Source organism: Lichenostomus cassidix, chromosome 13 (assembly GCF_008360975.1).
Source record: "Lichenostomus cassidix isolate B80296 chromosome 13, HeHo_3.0, whole genome shotgun sequence".
NCBI lineage: Eukaryota > Metazoa > Chordata > Aves > Passeriformes > Meliphagidae > Lichenostomus > Lichenostomus cassidix.
This window is the reverse complement of record NC_139494.1, coordinates 2932607-2949181: the sequence shown is the minus strand read 5'-3', so window position 1 is coordinate 2949181 and position 16575 is coordinate 2932607. Positions and strand designations below refer to the sequence as shown.

At 52.1% G+C, this 16575-nt stretch overlaps 2 protein-coding genes across 4 annotated transcripts; one reads left to right on the top strand and one right to left on the bottom strand.

The window, feature by feature from the left end:
* Positions 1 to 51: 51 nt before the first annotated feature.
* LOC146431085 (histidine--tRNA ligase, cytoplasmic-like) lies at positions 52 to 5774 on the bottom strand. Of its 3 annotated transcripts, XM_085073326.1 has the most exons (12): positions 5554 to 5774; positions 5349 to 5468; positions 4908 to 5003; positions 4000 to 4125; positions 3738 to 3845; positions 3207 to 3305; positions 2805 to 2898; positions 2541 to 2668; positions 2214 to 2456; positions 1391 to 1507; positions 928 to 1074; positions 52 to 703 (listed from the first exon to the last, which is right to left on the bottom strand). In XM_085073326.1, the coding sequence occupies exons 1-12, from the start codon at positions 5746 to 5748 to the stop codon at positions 647 to 649; spliced, it is 1530 nt and encodes a 509-aa protein (XP_084929452.1). In that variant the 5' UTR covers positions 5749 to 5774; the 3' UTR covers positions 52 to 646. The 3 variants fall into 3 exon arrangements, with proteins under 3 accessions (XP_084929452.1, XP_084929453.1, XP_084929455.1); XM_085073327.1 differs by lacking the exon at positions 1391 to 1507; XM_085073329.1 differs by lacking the exon at positions 5349 to 5468.
* A 40-nt stretch (positions 5775 to 5814) lies between these two features.
* On the top strand, positions 5815 to 15621 carry ZMAT2 (zinc finger matrin-type 2). Its single transcript, XM_085073331.1, has 6 exons — positions 5815 to 5949; positions 9843 to 9936; positions 10406 to 10529; positions 11169 to 11242; positions 13190 to 13335; positions 14813 to 15621. The coding sequence occupies exons 1-6, from the start codon at positions 5932 to 5934 to the stop codon at positions 14954 to 14956; spliced, it is 600 nt and encodes a 199-aa protein (XP_084929457.1). The 5' UTR covers positions 5815 to 5931; the 3' UTR covers positions 14957 to 15621.
* The last annotated feature ends 954 nt before the right edge of the window (positions 15622 to 16575 follow it).

Below are 16575 nucleotides of genomic sequence, written 5' to 3'. Positions count from 1 at the left end.
CGCGCACGCGCAGTGCCGCCACCGCGGGGAAAGAAAAGCCGGAGGGTGCGGTTTGGGTTTATTACTGAGGTTTGTGTTTAATATATAAAAATATGGAGTTTTTTTCGCGCGCGCCCCAGTCCGCGCAGCTGCTCCAGCCGCTCGCTGTGTGCCTCAGTGACGGGACACGTGCTCCCCCCAGGGCGGTCCCGCAGCCCCGTGCCCGCTGGCAGCGCCCGGCTGCGGGCTGGGATCCCCAATAGGGGCGGGGTGCCCTTCCACTGCCCGCCACGTCCAACACACCACAGATTCCCCCTCCCCAGTCCTGAGCTCCACCTGATCCAGCTTGAGCTGCACCACATCCATCTGTGCCACCACCACCCACAGTGATGGAAATGGCTGTACAGGTACAGGGACTGCAGTATTAGGAACCCACAAACTTCACCCATCCTTCAGAGCAGCTAACCAGAAGGTTAAACTGGTGACTGCATCGTCCATAGCTTTTAAAACCCTCTTACTCCTCTGTTCTCACTGCCTTAGCTGGGGCAATGAGCCTTAGGCTAGTGGATGTTACCCAGAGCTCAGCTGGCAGTGAATGGCTAAGGGCGCTGAAGGAGGGTTCCACATGTACAGCAGTTCAGCCATGCAGCTCTGGCCAGAGAACTCCTCAGGGCTCCAGCCTTCTCCTGATCTCATCAACAAGCTTTTCTCTGGGGATATCAACCTACAAAGCAAACAGAGAGGGGTAGGTAGCAGCATTAGGGCAGAGCACAATTTTAAGGACTAAGTGAGGATACTAACTCAGTTTGTGACTGGCTTTCTGGAGTCACCCAACAGACCTGTGCTACAGCATCCCAAAGGAACAACACCCAGGGAAGACCCAGAGCCTTCCAGTGATATCTAGAGTTTGCAAGCACTTTGAAACCTGGTGTAAAAGGGCATTCTCACCTCCTCCCTTGTTGCAACATCTCGCAGCTTGACGACTCCATCTGCCAGCTCCTGCTCTCCCACAATGGCAGCAAGGGGGATCCCTGTGTCCTCACAATACTGAAGCTGCTTCAGCAATTTAGGATCCTTCTTGTACAGCATCTCTGCCTAGGAGGGAGTGGGAAGGGTGAATCACTAACCCAACTTCGGTCTGAAGAATACTGCAGTAAAGCACCAATACCAAACCCTGCAGCACTCAGTTGCCTTTACTGCTCTGGGCTGTTCTTCTCTGCCTGCCTAGATCTAAAGGTTGGACTTGATAATCTCAGAGGTCTTTTCCAACCTGAATGACTCTGTGATCTCAGACAGGCCCAAATCTCAGAGAAACACACAACATATGGAGTCAGTCTTGCTGTGCTACAGCTCCCTTCAGGCCCTCCCTCCCTCAACCTGTGACACTGTCAAGCTCAAGTCTTTCCTTTACCTTGATCCCTGCATCCCACAGCTCGGAGATGAGCTTCAGCCTGGCAGCAAGCAAGTGTTTCTGCGGTGTAACCACCAGTACTTGGGTCTCAGTTGCTCGAAGTTTCTCCCCAGAAGCCTGGAGGGACAGACATGGAATGCTCATGGGAGTGACTCTGGGAATCTACAGCTCACAGTACCTCACCTCATCTATCTCTAGTGCTGGAGACAGACCAGACCTTAACTCAGTGAGTGACAACCTGGGCACCTTTAATGAGCCCCCAAGAGATTCTGCATTGTGTCACACTACTTGTGTGCTGCTGTTCCTAGGGGACCTTCCCACCCTCCTGGATAGGACCAGGACAGCTTTCCAATGTCTCTTTTGATTTTTCAGGTACAAACACATAGCCTCACTTACTAGGAATCACAGACTTGGAAGCAAAAACAGAATGATGTCCTCAGAGGCTTTCCTGGGGCTCATTAGAGTGAGTGTTACGGCTGTTACCAAATACATCACTTCAGAATTCCCAGGACAGAAAACTTCAGAGGCAAGACACCAAGAGCAAAGTGACTAGGGCACAAAGCTCAGAACCAAGCGCAGAGCTCAGGACTGCCTCTAACATTTCCTAGACATCTCCTAGGGAATGTTGCCTTAGCTGCCCCTGCCCACATCCTGATGGGCTGCAGAAAAGGGCTCTGTCTTCTGTGCATGGATATTTAGGCATGGGAGGAACCACCCTCTCCCCCAAAATTATTTTCTCTTGAGCTCTGTGGAGCTGGAGACCTCTAATAAACAGCATTTTGCTTCCTAGAGCCTTCCCCAATGCACTGTCTGCAGCACCTACCTCCAGTCTCTGTTCCAGGATGGAGAAGATTCGCTCAATCCCAATGCTGACCCCCACACACGGCACCTTCCGGCCCTTGGGATCAAACATCCCCACCAGCCCGTCATAGCGACCACCTCCAGCCACGCTCCCAACGCTGACCGGCTCCTCCACGTGCTCCTTCTCCTGATGCAGCAGCACAGCCTCAAAGATCACCCCCGTGTAATAGTCCAGGCCCCGGGCCAGGCTCAGGTCAAAGGAGATCTGCAGGCCACAAGGACAGCTCCATCACTGGGTGCTCAGGAGCCCACAAAGGCAGCACCCCCTCCTGTCCCCACACCTCCTCACCTTCCCTGTGATGCCAAACAACGTCAGGTACTCAAACAGCAGCTTCATGTCCCCCAGCCCCTCCTTGGCCAACTTGTTCTGGGACAGCTTTGGGTCCTGGAGAAGTTGCTCAATCAGGTCCAGCCCACCTGTGGGAACCAGCCATGCCTCAGGTGTGCCAGGGCAGCAGCACCTGCCACAGCAGCCCAGCCAGCTGTGTGTGTGCCCTGTACCCTCTGTCCCCAGCCCAGAACAAGGCCAAGGGCTTCACTCCACAGCGCTTACCATGGAGCTGGACATACTCCCCGATGCGATCTGCAGCCTCAGGAGAGAGACCCTTCTCTCCCACCATCTCACTCCTCACTTCTTCCCATGGCACCTGTGAGGGAAAAGAAGGGCATCTGCAGGACTTTCTCCTCACCCACTGCCTCCATCAGCCCATGAGTGCACAACTTGTGTGGAATGACAGGGAGCAATCATACTAGTTATGCTTCCCTCTCTCACAGGAATTTTTAACAAATCACCAGGCTTTATTCTTAACCAGACCCAAGAACTCCTCAAATCCTTTCCACATGTCAACATCTTAGCTGCTGTGAAACTCTTCACAACATGAACAGCCACAACACTGCCCAGCCTAAAACACCCACCCCAAGACCAGAAGTGTCTCCCCATAAGCCCAATGCTGACCTTGTCCAGCTTGTCCACAGTGGAGCAGGCAGGTATCAACTTGCTCTCTGGAACACCACAGACAGCAAACACACCATTCAAAATCCGACGGTCGTTGACCTGGGAGAGGGAGAGGCACGCTTACCTTGGGGTGTCATTCCTTTTGTCCCAGTATGTCCAGAGAAGCTGCAGCTGTTGGCATTTCCTTGTGCTTTTTCCCCAGCACCTGAATTCCACAGGAAGGGAAGGTGTAGAGATATGAAAACCATCCTGTGATTCCATGGATCTAGTCAGCTGCTGGAATTTTGCAGGAGAATGTGGTTAATCCTGAAGAGAATTCTGCTGACTGCAGTCTCAGGAAAACTCCTGGTATTCCCAGCCCAAGGCATGTCCAAGCTGAGGTCCAGCTTTGCATATATACCATGAGGATGCAGAAAGATGGGATGAACTTCTGGATAAGGCCTTAGAGTGGGAACAGGTGCCACTGTGTAAAACCATAGGAACAATGACCACTGCTTCCCACTGTAGCACAGAGAACCCACCCAGTCTCACCTTGATGACAAAGTCCCCAAGCTGTAGGTCACTCAGGATCTCATGCACGATCTTCAGGCACTCAGCATCAGGAATCATTGGGTCAAACTGCCCAGCAATGTCAAAGTCCTGGGGGCAGAAGATGTGATGGGAGCTCCTGGCACAGCTGAGGGGCTTTGGCAAGGCACACCCTGCTGCTCTGCAGCAGCTGGAGGCACTCCAGCCAGGAAAACCCTCCTGCCCTTGTGGCCTTGGCAGCAGCACTGGCCACCACAACACTCACGCACTGGTAGAACTCGCGGTAGCGGCCCCGGGTTGTGGCTGGGTTGTCCCTCCTGTACACCTTGGCGACATGGTAGCGTTTCATGTTGGTGATCTTGTTCATCGCCAGATAGCGAGCAAAGGGCACCTGGGCCCGAGGAGTTAAGGATGGGAACATGGAGATCCCCAGAGCTGTAGATGCTGAACCTCAAAGTCTCCCATCTCCCCTTGCCTTTGCCAGCCACTTCCCAAATTTTTTCAAAATCACGGTGGGATTCTTGGGGTGTCCTGTGCAGGGGCATGAGTAGGACTTTGATGATTCTTGCAGGTCCCTTCCAACTCGTGATATTCTATTATTCCATGACCTCTGAAATCATACCCCAGGCTGAGGATGAGTACAATGAACCATGGGAGCTTCTTCAACACTGAGACAGCTCCATTTCCTCCTTCAGACAACATCACATGCACAAGAGCCCCCTCTCGCCATCTCACCCTCTCACAGCGTGATCAGTGGGAATTCAAAGCATGGCACAGCCATATGGACATTGAAGGAGAGGGATTTTGACCCCATGTTGAGATGTGGAGGTTGAGAAGGCCTGGAATGGACAACTGCAGAAAACACCTTTCCAGGTAGCACTGGCAAGGTGGGATAGGGAGAGCAGAGGTGAGGACTATAACTGGGAGGAGATAAAACCAGTACAGTGGAGCATAATGGTGTATGTCCACAGCAGAAAGAGACTTTGCTGCAGGTCTTGGCTTGGCTGGGGGATGGTGTGGAGTCATGACAATGACAGCCAGAGCAGCTGGGACGGCCAAGGGGGCTGTCATCACCCCAATGGGACCTACAGGCATGCCAGGGTAAGAGGGATCCCCCAAGGCAGAGGTGACCCCTACCTTGGTCTGCTACTATCCCCTCAGAGCACAGGATACGGTGAGGTCATAGCGCAAGGCCAGCAGCTCCCCTCCCTGGTCCTGCAGCTCGTAGATGAGTTTCGTTTCTTCCCCATATTTCCCCATCAGCGTCTCCTAGGGAGGGCCAAGGGGGCTGGTGACCGGGGTGACTCCGGGTGAAGGGTCCCCGAGATGGGACACAGAGCTCAGTCTTCCCGAACAGGGCAATGCATCCATTCCCCCTCCAGCCCGCTCGGACCTGGGTCCACCTTGCCGTCCCCCCGAAAACGGGAGCCAAGAGCGAATGTCCACCTGCCCACCGCACCTGGCCATACCCCATGCAGGGGGAGCCCCCAGACCTGCCCTGAAGCCCCGCAGGCAGGGAGCGCTCCCCAGTCCCGGAGGAGCAGACAGACCCACAGCCCCTGGGCCGGGTGTCCTCCCCACACCAAGGGGGAAGAGACTCCCGCCGCGCCTCACCCGCAGCTCCAGCACGGGGGTGTCGATGGCGGCGGCCCCGTGCCGCTTGAAGCAGGACACCACGGCGCTCAGGAGCCGCTCGCGGAGCGCCGCCTGCGCCGGGGCGTGGTCGCGGGTGCCCTGTCCGGGACAGAGCGGCCGTCAGCGGCGGGGGCGCGGGGGAACACCCGGTACCCACCGGCGCCGCCCCGCTGCCCGCCCTTACCTTGGGTGTCTTCAGAGCCGGCGCCCGCTCGCTGCCCGCCGCCCGCACCTGCCGGGACAGAGGTCCGCAGTCACCGGCCGGCGGCCGGGACCGGGCGAAGCTGCCCCAGCTCGCAGCGAGGCACAGCGGCCCGAGGCGGGGCCCCGCCGGCAGCGGGCGGGCGGCAGCGGCGGCGATGGCTGTGAGCCGCAGCATGGCCGGCACCGGGACTCGCACCGGGACTCGCACCGGGAGCGGCACCGGGACTCGCACCGGGACTCGCACCGGGACTGACACCGGGAGCGCGGGCACGTGACGGCGGCGAGGCACGTGACCACGCGGTGGGCCGCGCTTTACGGCGCCGCGCGACAGTTCCCGGTGCTGTGCCCTCAGTTCGCCATGGCGTCGGGCAGCGGGGTAGGTGCTGCCGCCGGGGCTGCCCTGGGGCCGGGACTGCCTTCGGGGCGTGGGCTGCCGCCGGCTCGGTCGCCCTCGCTGCTCCTCCTGGGCTCGGCAGGGCCGGAGGCAGGGCCGCGCCGCGCTCGGGGCCCGCTGCCAGGCCGCGGGATGAGGGACGAGGCGGGGCCGGGGGTGCCGCGGTGGGCAGGCGTATGTGGGGTGGGACGGGGTTCATTCCCGCTCTTTACACCTCTGTGTGTGGGGGGTGGGAGGTTTGGGTTTCCCTGAGAGGTCCCTATGCCTTCAGGGCTGGAAGTGGGGTGGCCGCACCGCAATCCGCCCACCAGCGAGCTGGTGGAGTCACCATCCCTGGAGGTGTTTAAGACACCACAGAATGTGGCACTCAGCGCCCTGGTCTAGTTGACACGGTGGTGTTGGGTCATAGGTTGGACTCGATGATCTCAGAGGTCTTTTCCAGTCGCACTGGTTCTGTGACCATCCCATCCTAGGGCCAGACCTCCGCCCGTCCCAGCCAGGGAGCATAAGGAGACTGAGCTGCTTCAGCCCCCGGGGTGGAGATACCCACCCACCTCCAGCCCCCTGGGAGGGACCCCCACCCATCTCCAGGGGCTGGGCGATGGCTCATGCAGGTTACTGCTTTCTCTTTTCCTTTCCCTCCCCAGGGAAAGGGTTGTCTTTTTCCCAGCTGACTCTCACACTGCTCTGATGGAGAAACCTCTCTCTGCAACTCCTTGACAGGAATGTGCAGCCAGGTGGAGGTCGGGCTCTGCCAGGCAACCAGCGACGGGATAAGAGGAAAGGGCCTCAAAAGTTACAGTAGGGGAGGGGAGGTTTAGGTTGGACAGCAGGAGAAATTTTTTCCCAGAGAGGGTTGTCCAGCATTGGAAGGGGCTGTCCAGGGAGGTAGTGGGGTCGCCAGCCCTGGAGGTTTTCAGGGAGTGACTGGATGTATCACTCAGTGCCCTGGGTAGAGTGACAAGATGAGGATCAGTTGCAGCTTGGACTTGATCTGGGAGGTATTTTTCGACCTAAATCATTCTGTGAGTGTTAAAATGGGATGGGTAAGGTAGATGCTGCAGGTGTAGCCTGACTGGAGAGCCAGGCTGGTTTGAACATCTCCAGCAACATCCCAAAGCTGTCAGCAGCACAGAAGCTGTGTTTTTGTGGGGTTTGGCTTATCTTTCCTTCCTTGAAGCCACTTGCTGAGAAGTGAAAGTGAGGCACTGGCCCTGCCCAGAGATGCTGTGGCTGCCCCATCCCTGGAAGTGTTCAAGGCCAGATTGAATGGGGCTTGGGGCAATCTGGTCCAGTAAAAGGTGTCCCTACCTGTGGCAGGAGGGTGGGACTGGCTGACCTTCAAGGTTCCTTCCAATCCAAGCCATGCCAGGGTTCATTTCATGAAGTCAGCAGTGCTGTGGGAGGTCAGTAGCAGGATGTCTGCATGTGAGGGAGATGGGGCCTGTGGCTTATTCTCAGCTGCCAGCTGAGAATTCCTGTTGGATTGAGCCTGGCTTGAGACTCCTGTATCATTTAATAGGCTTTGGTGCTGATACTGGGCAGATCATTAGTGTCCATCTCCAGAGGGAACAGGAGGCTGTGGGGCACTTCTGGTTATTAATTGTTGTTATTTATTCAGGAAATAGTCTCTGTCACCCAAAACACCTCTGAGATAAAGATTTTGGGGCTTGCAGCCCCTTACCTCCATCAGAGCAATTCAGAAACATCCCTTCAAATATTGTCCAACCAAGATCTTGTCACGCAGTTCAATTTAATTTCTTTCCCCATGCCTGGTAGAGGCAGATTGGTAAAAGAGCTGCAAAAGACTCTTTTCCTTTTATTACAACAGGAGAGAGAAGCAGCTAATAAACCTCCTCCTCTGCAGGCTCCCACCAGCTACGATTTGTGATAATGCCTGGCATGCAGGAGAGTCTGGAAAATACCCCCAAACGTTAATTTACACTCAGTGATATTTTCTTTTCTTTTGCTCAGGGTGGTTAATAAAACCTGTTACGACATCCTTAAAGTGCTTAAGAAGCTCTGGGAATAAATGAGAATTTTTCTACGCCTCCCCAAGGCATTTTCATCCCTATCAGTAGTTGTTCGTTCCATTTGAAGGATTGCCAGAGGAGAGAACTTTAAATGGCTGTGCTGCTGCTGTAGCTCCAAATGGGATTTGTGTCCTTTGGATTGTGATTGGATTCTTGATTTGGCTGAGCGGAGAAGGCGGTGGGGTGTGTGGGGGGGGTCCTTCTCTCCCGGAGGTGTTTTTAAATACATCTTGTCCTTTCTTTAATGTGAAACTGAGAAGCTCTCTCTGCCATGCTGAGGGAAATGCAGCTCTATCCAAAGGGGAGTTATCTGCTCAGGAAATTCAGGAAGTGGCTGAGTGAAACTGTGACTGATCCCAGGTGCTGGGGCCTGAGCTGCAGATGGGGCAAATGCTGGGAAGATCTTGAGCTGGTTTGGTCAGAGTGGGTGTGAGTGGAACAGGAATTCTTGTCCAATCACTTCTGCCCTCAACATTGGGGACTGGGGGAAAAGCCACCCAAAAATGCAGTCTTTATATTCTTCAATGCCAGCTTCACCTGAATTCAGCCTATTTTCATGTACATTCTGTGTCCAGCTCTGGGGCCCCAGCATAGGAAAGGCATGGACCTGTTGGAGTGAGCCCAGAGGAAGCCATGGATATGCTCCAGGGGCTGTAGCCCCTCTACTCTGGAGACAGGTTGGGAGATCTGGGGTGTTTGGCCTGGGGAAAACTGAACACCAGTATCTCTACAGGGAGACCTTGGAGCCCCTTATGGTACCTAAAGGGGCTCAAAGAGAGCTGGAGAAGGACTTTGAACTAGGGCATGGACTGTCAGGAGAAGGAGAAATGGCTTCCCACTGTAAGATGGAATACTGGGAAGAAATTCTTCCCTGTGCAGGAGGTGAGGCCCTGGCACAGGTTGCCCAGAGATGCTGTGGCTGCCCCATCCCTGGAAGTGTCCAGTGCTAGGTTGGATGGGACTTGCAGCAACCCGGTCCAGTGGAAGGTGTCCCTGCCCATGGCAGGGGGTGTGGAACAAGATGAGCTTTAAGGTCCCTTCCTACCCAAACCATTCCAGGATTCTATTAAAGTATCCTGTCCCTGCCAGATAGTTCTGTGGAGCTCCCAAAGGGCCAGCATGCCTTGGAGGTGTTTCTGTCCTTCCCTGTGTGAAGCTGCAGGAGCAGGACAGCTTCCTGTGCATTTTGTACAGATGCTTCCCTGTTACCTCCAAGCCCTGCCTTGACAGACATTGTTTCAGAGCTTGTTCTGGTTTGCTTGTACATGTGCTCACTTGGAAATCCCACACTGGTGCCTGTGATTTCATGGCAAACTCGGCACTTTGATGCCTGTAACACGTAGACACACTGCTGAGAGCAGACAGGCACAGCCTTCCCTGCTCCTGCAGTGTAATCAAACACTATAGTGCAGGCTGTGTTTTAGAGCTTCCTTGTCTGACATTGCAGCTTGGGTTCTTTTGACTTCTGGAAGAAGGAGGTGTAATCCTACTGCTGTGTTTGTCAAGGGGCTCTTCCCAGGTCTTAGATCCAACACTTTCAATCCCATTTGGGTCTGGTTTTCAAGGCAAAAGCCTGGATGATCATCTCAGGGGCTATTAAGATCAACTCATTTCTTCTTTCAGTGCTCTGAAATTATTCTAGTAGTAGCTAGAGGCATGCTGAAAGCGATTATCTTAAACCACATCCATAATTCCTAGATGGAAAACAGAGGACATGAGGATATATTGTAATTCTCCTAATTTACTGCACTGACCTCACAGGCCAAGTGATTCCACCTCTTTCTTCCCCTCAGAGGTGATCAGCCTGTATAATAAATGTTAACAAACTTTTTTCCCTCCCAGACCAAGAACCTGGACTTCCGCCGGAAGTGGGACAAGGATGAATATGAGAAACTCGCAGAGAAGCGGCTCACGGAGGAGAGAGAAAAGAAAGATGGTATGTAGTGTACTGGCTCCAGGCAAGCTGTGCTGGATTGGTAGGGAGCCTCCCAAAACCATGGAGTTTGGGAGAGAGAGAGCAATGAGAAGTCAAATCCCGAAAGAGCTGGCTTGCTCTGATCTTTTCTGCTGTGTTTGCCACTGAGTGTATTTTTTTGATGAAATGAATTAGTGAGAACCTTTCCAGGGGCTGACTCTTCTTTAGGGAAGGAGTGGAACAGTTAGCCCCTGGAAACCAGGAGATCTTAGAATATGACTCCAGTCAGAGCTGGAGATACCTCAGAGATGTACCTGGCTCTAATAGGAACCAGGAAACAGTGAGGAGAAGATTATATCCTTTACTGATTTAAAAACAAAGGTGCATTTTCTGCATGGATCAGGTAGTTCCAGGTTCCCAGCAGGTCCCTCTTCCCCAGAGGGAACATGAAATCCATCATGTCAAGCTTGACTTTTTGTTTATGTTCTAGGCAAACCAGCTCAGCCTGTCAAAAGGGAACTTCTGCGGCACCGAGACTACAAAGTGGACCTGGAATCCAAGCTGGGGAAAACCATTGTCATCACCAAAACTACCCCTCAGTCAGAGATGGGAGGGTAGGTTGTGGTCTTGTTGAAGTCTCAGAGTCATTCTGGTTAGACTGGGAAGATGTGACACAGCAGGGGAAGCACGTGAAGCATCAGGAACTGATGTCTCCCTGAGCAGTAGTGCCAGGGGGATGTGCAGCCCTGAACAGCATCCCAGGATGGAAGATCAGCCCCTGGCTGGACTTTCACAGCAGCTCTTAAGATGGGCAGAAAGCATTGCTGTGCTCATCAGAAAGTTTCTCTGTGGGATGATAGGGATGGTAGCACTTACCTTACAGCCAGGTGAGAGGCTTTGGAATGGAAACCTGGGCTGGTGGCCAGCGCTGCCTTGGGGGCAGGCAGGCTGTCACAAAGTCCATCCCACCCAGCAGGCTGTGACTGGAAGGGAAAGATGCTGTGGCTGATATATTGCAGAACAGGTCAGAATTTGCATCTATCATGTCAGAGGGGTGTCAGCATAAAGGTCGGTACCTCCAGGGTAGCTCTATCCATCTGGGGTGTGCCCTTGCCCTTGCTCTTCTCTGGGGCCCTCTTGTCTTAGAGAAGTGTCCGTATCCCAAGTGACACACAGATTGTCTCAAGTAGCTGTTCCACAGGATGAGCTTTGTCTCATGCTTTGAGGTTAACTTTTTCTGTCTCTCCTGACAGGTATTACTGTAACGTATGTGACTGTGTGGTGAAAGATTCCATTAACTTCTTGGATCACATCAATGGCAAAAAACGTAAGGACCATTTCTTTGCCTCGTTGGAGGGTTGGTTGAGTTGGAGGGACTGTTCCTTTTGTGCATCACCCATGCCTGAGGGTTGAACACTTATCCATGGATCAGGGAGCTTTGGAGATCAGGATGTAGAACCTGTTCATTCATGAGAGCTGTGGAGGTGCTGCCCTTATCTCCTGGCACCTTCCAGAGTGCTGGACCACTTTCATGGGATAAGCCCAGCAAAAACAGTGATTGGTGTACTCCAGATGGTGGACATATTTTTCCCCACCCATAGTGTCAGTGCGTTGAGAAACCCAGGGTCAGCAAAGCCTAGAACAGTTTGGGTCATCTAGTCCAACCCCCAAACCCTGATGTCTCTGTAAATCTGGAGAGAGGCCTTTTACAGCAGTGAAACTGTAAAGAAGTACTTAGATCAGTAAAAGGTTTGGGACTAGCCCATTTTTGGATCAGAAACTTCTCTTTGTAGAAGTTAAGTATAAAGCTCAGAACTCCAGCGTACAGATCAGGCCTTGTGAGGATGGAGGCAGAGGATGAGTGAAGGCAGGAGTGGGGCAGTTTGACCCTGGAGCTGTGTCCAGCAGTGTGGTGGTGTTGTCCTGTACCTCATTCTGTTCTTGTCTCTGCTCCTATCTAGTTAAGATATGGACAAGAGGAAAGAACTCCCTGTGTATCAGTCTATTCCCTTAATGTGTTTAACCTGGAAAAGAGGGCTATACCCTCATTGACCCAACTGTGAGCACTGCTTCTCCTTGACAAATTCAGAGAATGGGGAATGTAGAGAAAGTAAAGGAGAAGCAAGATAGACTGACACATTTTTCATGTTGTTTCTCCTCCTGAAGGTGTTTTTGGCTCCTTGTGGAAGTCAGAAAATGATGCCTTTACAAAAAGGCGGGGATGTGTGTGCTCTGGACCTGCACATGGGGCTGTTTGAGAACAGGAGGTTCAGAAGAAACCTGAGGACTGGTTTTCTGTTGCTCAGGAAAGAAAACACAGTGTTTTAAAAACCTGTGCTTTTATGTGAATGGGAGGAAGGTGCTGACATGCCTTGTTTGACATGTTGGAAGATTAGCAAGAAGTTCATATGAGAGACTCTGGAATCAAAAATCCTGGCATGGCTGTGTTGGTGAGCATGAGATACAGGGTTGAACTGGGGTTGGAAAGTAGCTGATTGCTCAGTACCTTAGTATGAATATGTCTGGGAACTTTTAAACCAGTCTATAAATCTGGCTCAAACCTGCTTGTTCTTGGCAGCCCTTTTGCTAATTCCTGGTGTGTAGTTTAAGCTTCCAAGTGTTGCTGCATCCCTGGGACAAACCTGTGCATGGCTGCTGGAGTGAACAGGCTGTATGGATCCACTCAGGAATGTGCGTTGGAGACATTGCTGGGGGTGGCCCCTTCAATATAGGATTACCCAAAAGCGAAAAACTGTGAATCTGCTCTAAAGAGCCACTGAATCAGAGGGCTGCCTTTATATTCTCTGCTTTAGCTAGGAATGTCCTGTGTAATCAGGATCTCTGAGTGCCACTCATGTCTTGTTTAGCATCGCCCACAGCTGAGAGATGCCAGCCTGTCAGTTTTATTCTGGCTCCTTTTTCAACACTCCAACCCTTTTTTATTCCACTGGTCCAAGATTAAATTTCCTGAGGCATCAGAGCACTAATATGACAGGGAGCATCCAAATAAGGAACCTTTGAAGAATAGGCTGTGTTCTTGTTACAAGTAGTGTTTGGATTGTTGTGGCCACTGGTTGTATGGGTTATGGTGTCCCCCTAAAGCCCACCTCCCCAAACTACAACATCCTTGGTCTGGCCCTGGAAGCTGTTTGGGGGGGATGGATGACAGACAGGCAGACAGTGCTGTGCTTTTTTAATTGGGATCAGGGATGGAGACTTCGTGCAAAATACGGAGGTGTTGCTGAACACTGCTGTTTGCACTCCTGTTTTCCAGACCAGAGGAATCTGGGTATGTCCATGCGGGTGGAGCGTTCCACGCTGGACCAGGTGAAGAAACGCTTTGAGGTGAACAAGAAAAAGATGGAGGAGAAGCAGAAGGACTATGACTTTGAGGAGAGGATGAAGGAACTCCGTGAGGAGGTGAGTGCTGGCAACAACTGAGGAAGCAAAGCTCCCCAGAAATGTGTTTTGGGAGGAAATCAACCCTAGTTCCTAATGTTGTTCCTAATCTTGGTCCTCAGAAGCCTTGTTCGTGGTAGCATGGGCTGGTCATCTGCTTCTATGAGTGGGGGTTGTTTCTTTACTTTTGAAAAGTTTGTGTTGCTGGAAACCCTTTTCCCCTCTCTCTGTGTGAGCATAACTTTTGATGGTTCAGGTTTCCACTGAGAGCAGCACAAGCCCATTTTTTTGTGTCCCACTAGTTGTGTTGGAACTTGTGTGGTCTGGTAGTGGGTCTGCATCTTCATGTGTTGTTTTCCTTGGTTCTTAGGATTGCTGGAAGGCCCTTCCACAAGGCACTTGCTTCTGTGTGGCCACCCCAAGTGTAGAAGGGCTTTGTGAGTGGTGTGCTGTGAGATGTGCGAGAAGGCAATAAAAGACAGCAGATTCTTCCCAAACTGGGGCTTAGGTGTTAGTAAACATGAAAATCAAGTTTGTTTGAAGATCCAACAAAGTTCTGACAGCTGAAAAGCTTCTGTGGATGCTTCTGCTCTATCAGCAGCCACATAAATCAAGGTTACAAATCACTGCCTGTTTGAGTCTCCCTGCCCAAGCCCTGAGCTTTGCTTCACCAGAGGGGAGCTTTTTGGGGTGCTCACAGAGCAGCCCTATGCTCTGCTCTCGGGCAGGCTGTGGTGCTGCTGAGCCCTGTCTCTTTGGGGGATAGGAGGGAGGTGCCCCAGCAGTACGGGGAGTTCTGTGGGTTGGAACACTGCTGCCAGTCAATGGATGGCAACAAGGAAATCAGCAGCAATTCCTGGTGTAGCTTCTCCAGGGCATGGCTGTGTTCAGGAGCTGTGGCACAGCAGACAGTAATGAAGATGGGGGAGCAGTTGCTTAGTTGAGAGCTGAAACCATGCTTCAGTGTCACTGGGTACAAGCCTGGCTCTGTTCCAGGGCTCGTGATCCTCACAGAGCAAAACACTTTGATTAGAGCAGAGCAAACTCTTTGATGCCAAAACCCCCCTCAAAGCTGCTCAGAGCTTCGGCTTCTGTTCCAGTGAGCAGCTGTCACTCTGCCAGGCTGAGAGCCAGCAGGCATCACGGTCACTGGCATGAAGCGTTGGACAAGGGAATGGCCTCCTGCTTTCAAACCAGCTCCTTCTTGCCTCAGCCTTGATTCCAGGCAAAACCTGTGATGTTTGCTCAGAAGAGTTTCATAATGCTTCTTTTTGTCTGTGTATGTGGCTCTGCTCTTGGCCTGGGACCAGGGGTGGTCTGGAATCACTGGTAAACTTCCTGCTTTAAGACTATAGGCCAGAATTTCTGCTGTTTATTTCCTGAGGCACATCTTGGCTGCTGTGGGCAGGATTTGTGTTAACTGTGAAATACCTGGTGTCTCAAAACTCCTTCAGCTCAGGAGGTGCAAATTGTTTTGCTGTTGTGTCCCTTGCTGCAGGAGGAGAAGGCCAAAGCCTACAAGAAGGAGAAGCAGCGAGAGAAGAAGAGGCGGGCGGAGGAAGATTTGACCTTTGAAGAGGATGATGAAATGGCAGCTGTGATGGGTTTCTCTGGTTTTGGCTCAACCAAAAAGAGCCACTGAGCAGCTCCGGACTCTCCTCTTTCTCTAAACGGCTTGTTTTTACCCAGGGAACTCTGGATAACTCTTCAAAGACTTGATTGAGGACTTGTATGTAAATCTCCCAGTAGAAGTTGGCTGGAGGAGTTGAAAAGCGATTCCATGCTCTACCTGTGCTGCAGATCAAGCTCTGCCTCTCATTAGCTTCCCTTCTCCTTCTGTGTCCTAGATCTGCCTGCTCAGCTGCTCTGTGTGTGCAGGGAAGTGCTCTGTTGGGTACATTTTTTTGTCAATAAAGTGCAGCCATTCTGCACAGGTGGCCTGGTTCAGGATTAATCTAGTTGTCAACCAGGCCCTACTTGTCACCCAGGCTGTGTTTGAGATGCTGGGAGGGATTCAGTTGCTTTTAGGATCATAATGGAAGGAAATGTGCCGCAGCAAGCAGTGTGAGAGGTGCATCTTTATGGCTTGTGCTGAGCAGAGCTGGTGGCTGCATGGAGTCTGGGTTGCCGAAACTTTCCTGTATGTTTTATCTTCAAGGGAGACTTCCCACCTTTTGTGTTTTATCCCATAATTTCAGTATCTTTAAGTTAGGGGAGAAACTCCTCCCCATGACTGGTCTAGGATAGAGCAAATGAAAGAAAGGTGTGTGCAATTTGCCAGAAATAAATGGATTGTTTTAATTGGCCCTTTGGTGGGGGTTTGATGCCTTCTTTATTTTGAGAGCTTCTGTTTCCCACTGAGAAGAGCTGCTGGTGTCTCTCAGCAGTGCAGGGCTGGGGTAACCTTCTGGGGACCCCAGTAGTGGCAGGGGGCAGGGTGTGTGCCCTCCTCTGCTGGCTCAGCTCCCAGCTGCCCTAGGCATGCCATTGCCATCATTCTTGGCTTTTTTGAGTAATTCTGGAGATGGGTGTAAGAACATGGAAGGGGAAGAGAGTTCAGGGCTGAGGACCTTCATTCCCATCAAGCAATCCAAGACAGGCTGGGCTGCATTCCAGATTTTACCAGCCTTAGTATATTAAGGGCCATTTTTTTCCTGTCTACTGGCTGTCAGTGTCTTTTCACCTCTGCCTTCCCCTAAATCCACTTCATTTCTGCTTTTATTTACCTCAGTCAAACCTTGTGTGACTCATTTCCATCTGCAGTTAGGATTTATATTTTGCATGGCTGGGTTTTCATAGCTCTGTCTCGCTCTCCTCTCTCTTTTTATGTATATTGATGAAATCCTTGCGCTTGCCCTTCTCCGTGCTCGTATGAAATTTCCAGCCTGGGGAAGGCTGCAGTGTTTAGCCTGCTCTTTCTAATACATCTAGAACAAATCCTGTAATGTTGTGCTGCTGTTTTAATTCCTTAATCTTAGCCTGCTGACAGCTTCATTGCCTCAGGTCTTTCCGCTTCAATTCAGATTATAATCCCCGTTGAAGATGCTATTGAAATGATATATAGCCAGTCAGATACAGCTGTCCTTGGAGGTTTGACCCTTTTAACTTGGCAATCCTTTGACTTCGGCTCTCTGAGCACACGGGCTGGGAGGGCAACTTTCATTCTAGCCACGTTCCTAGCGCTGTTCAGGCTGCAGCACGTGGCTCTGGCTGAATGGGAGAGCGGAGACGCTCGCGCCTTTGTGCCCTCCGGGGTGCGAA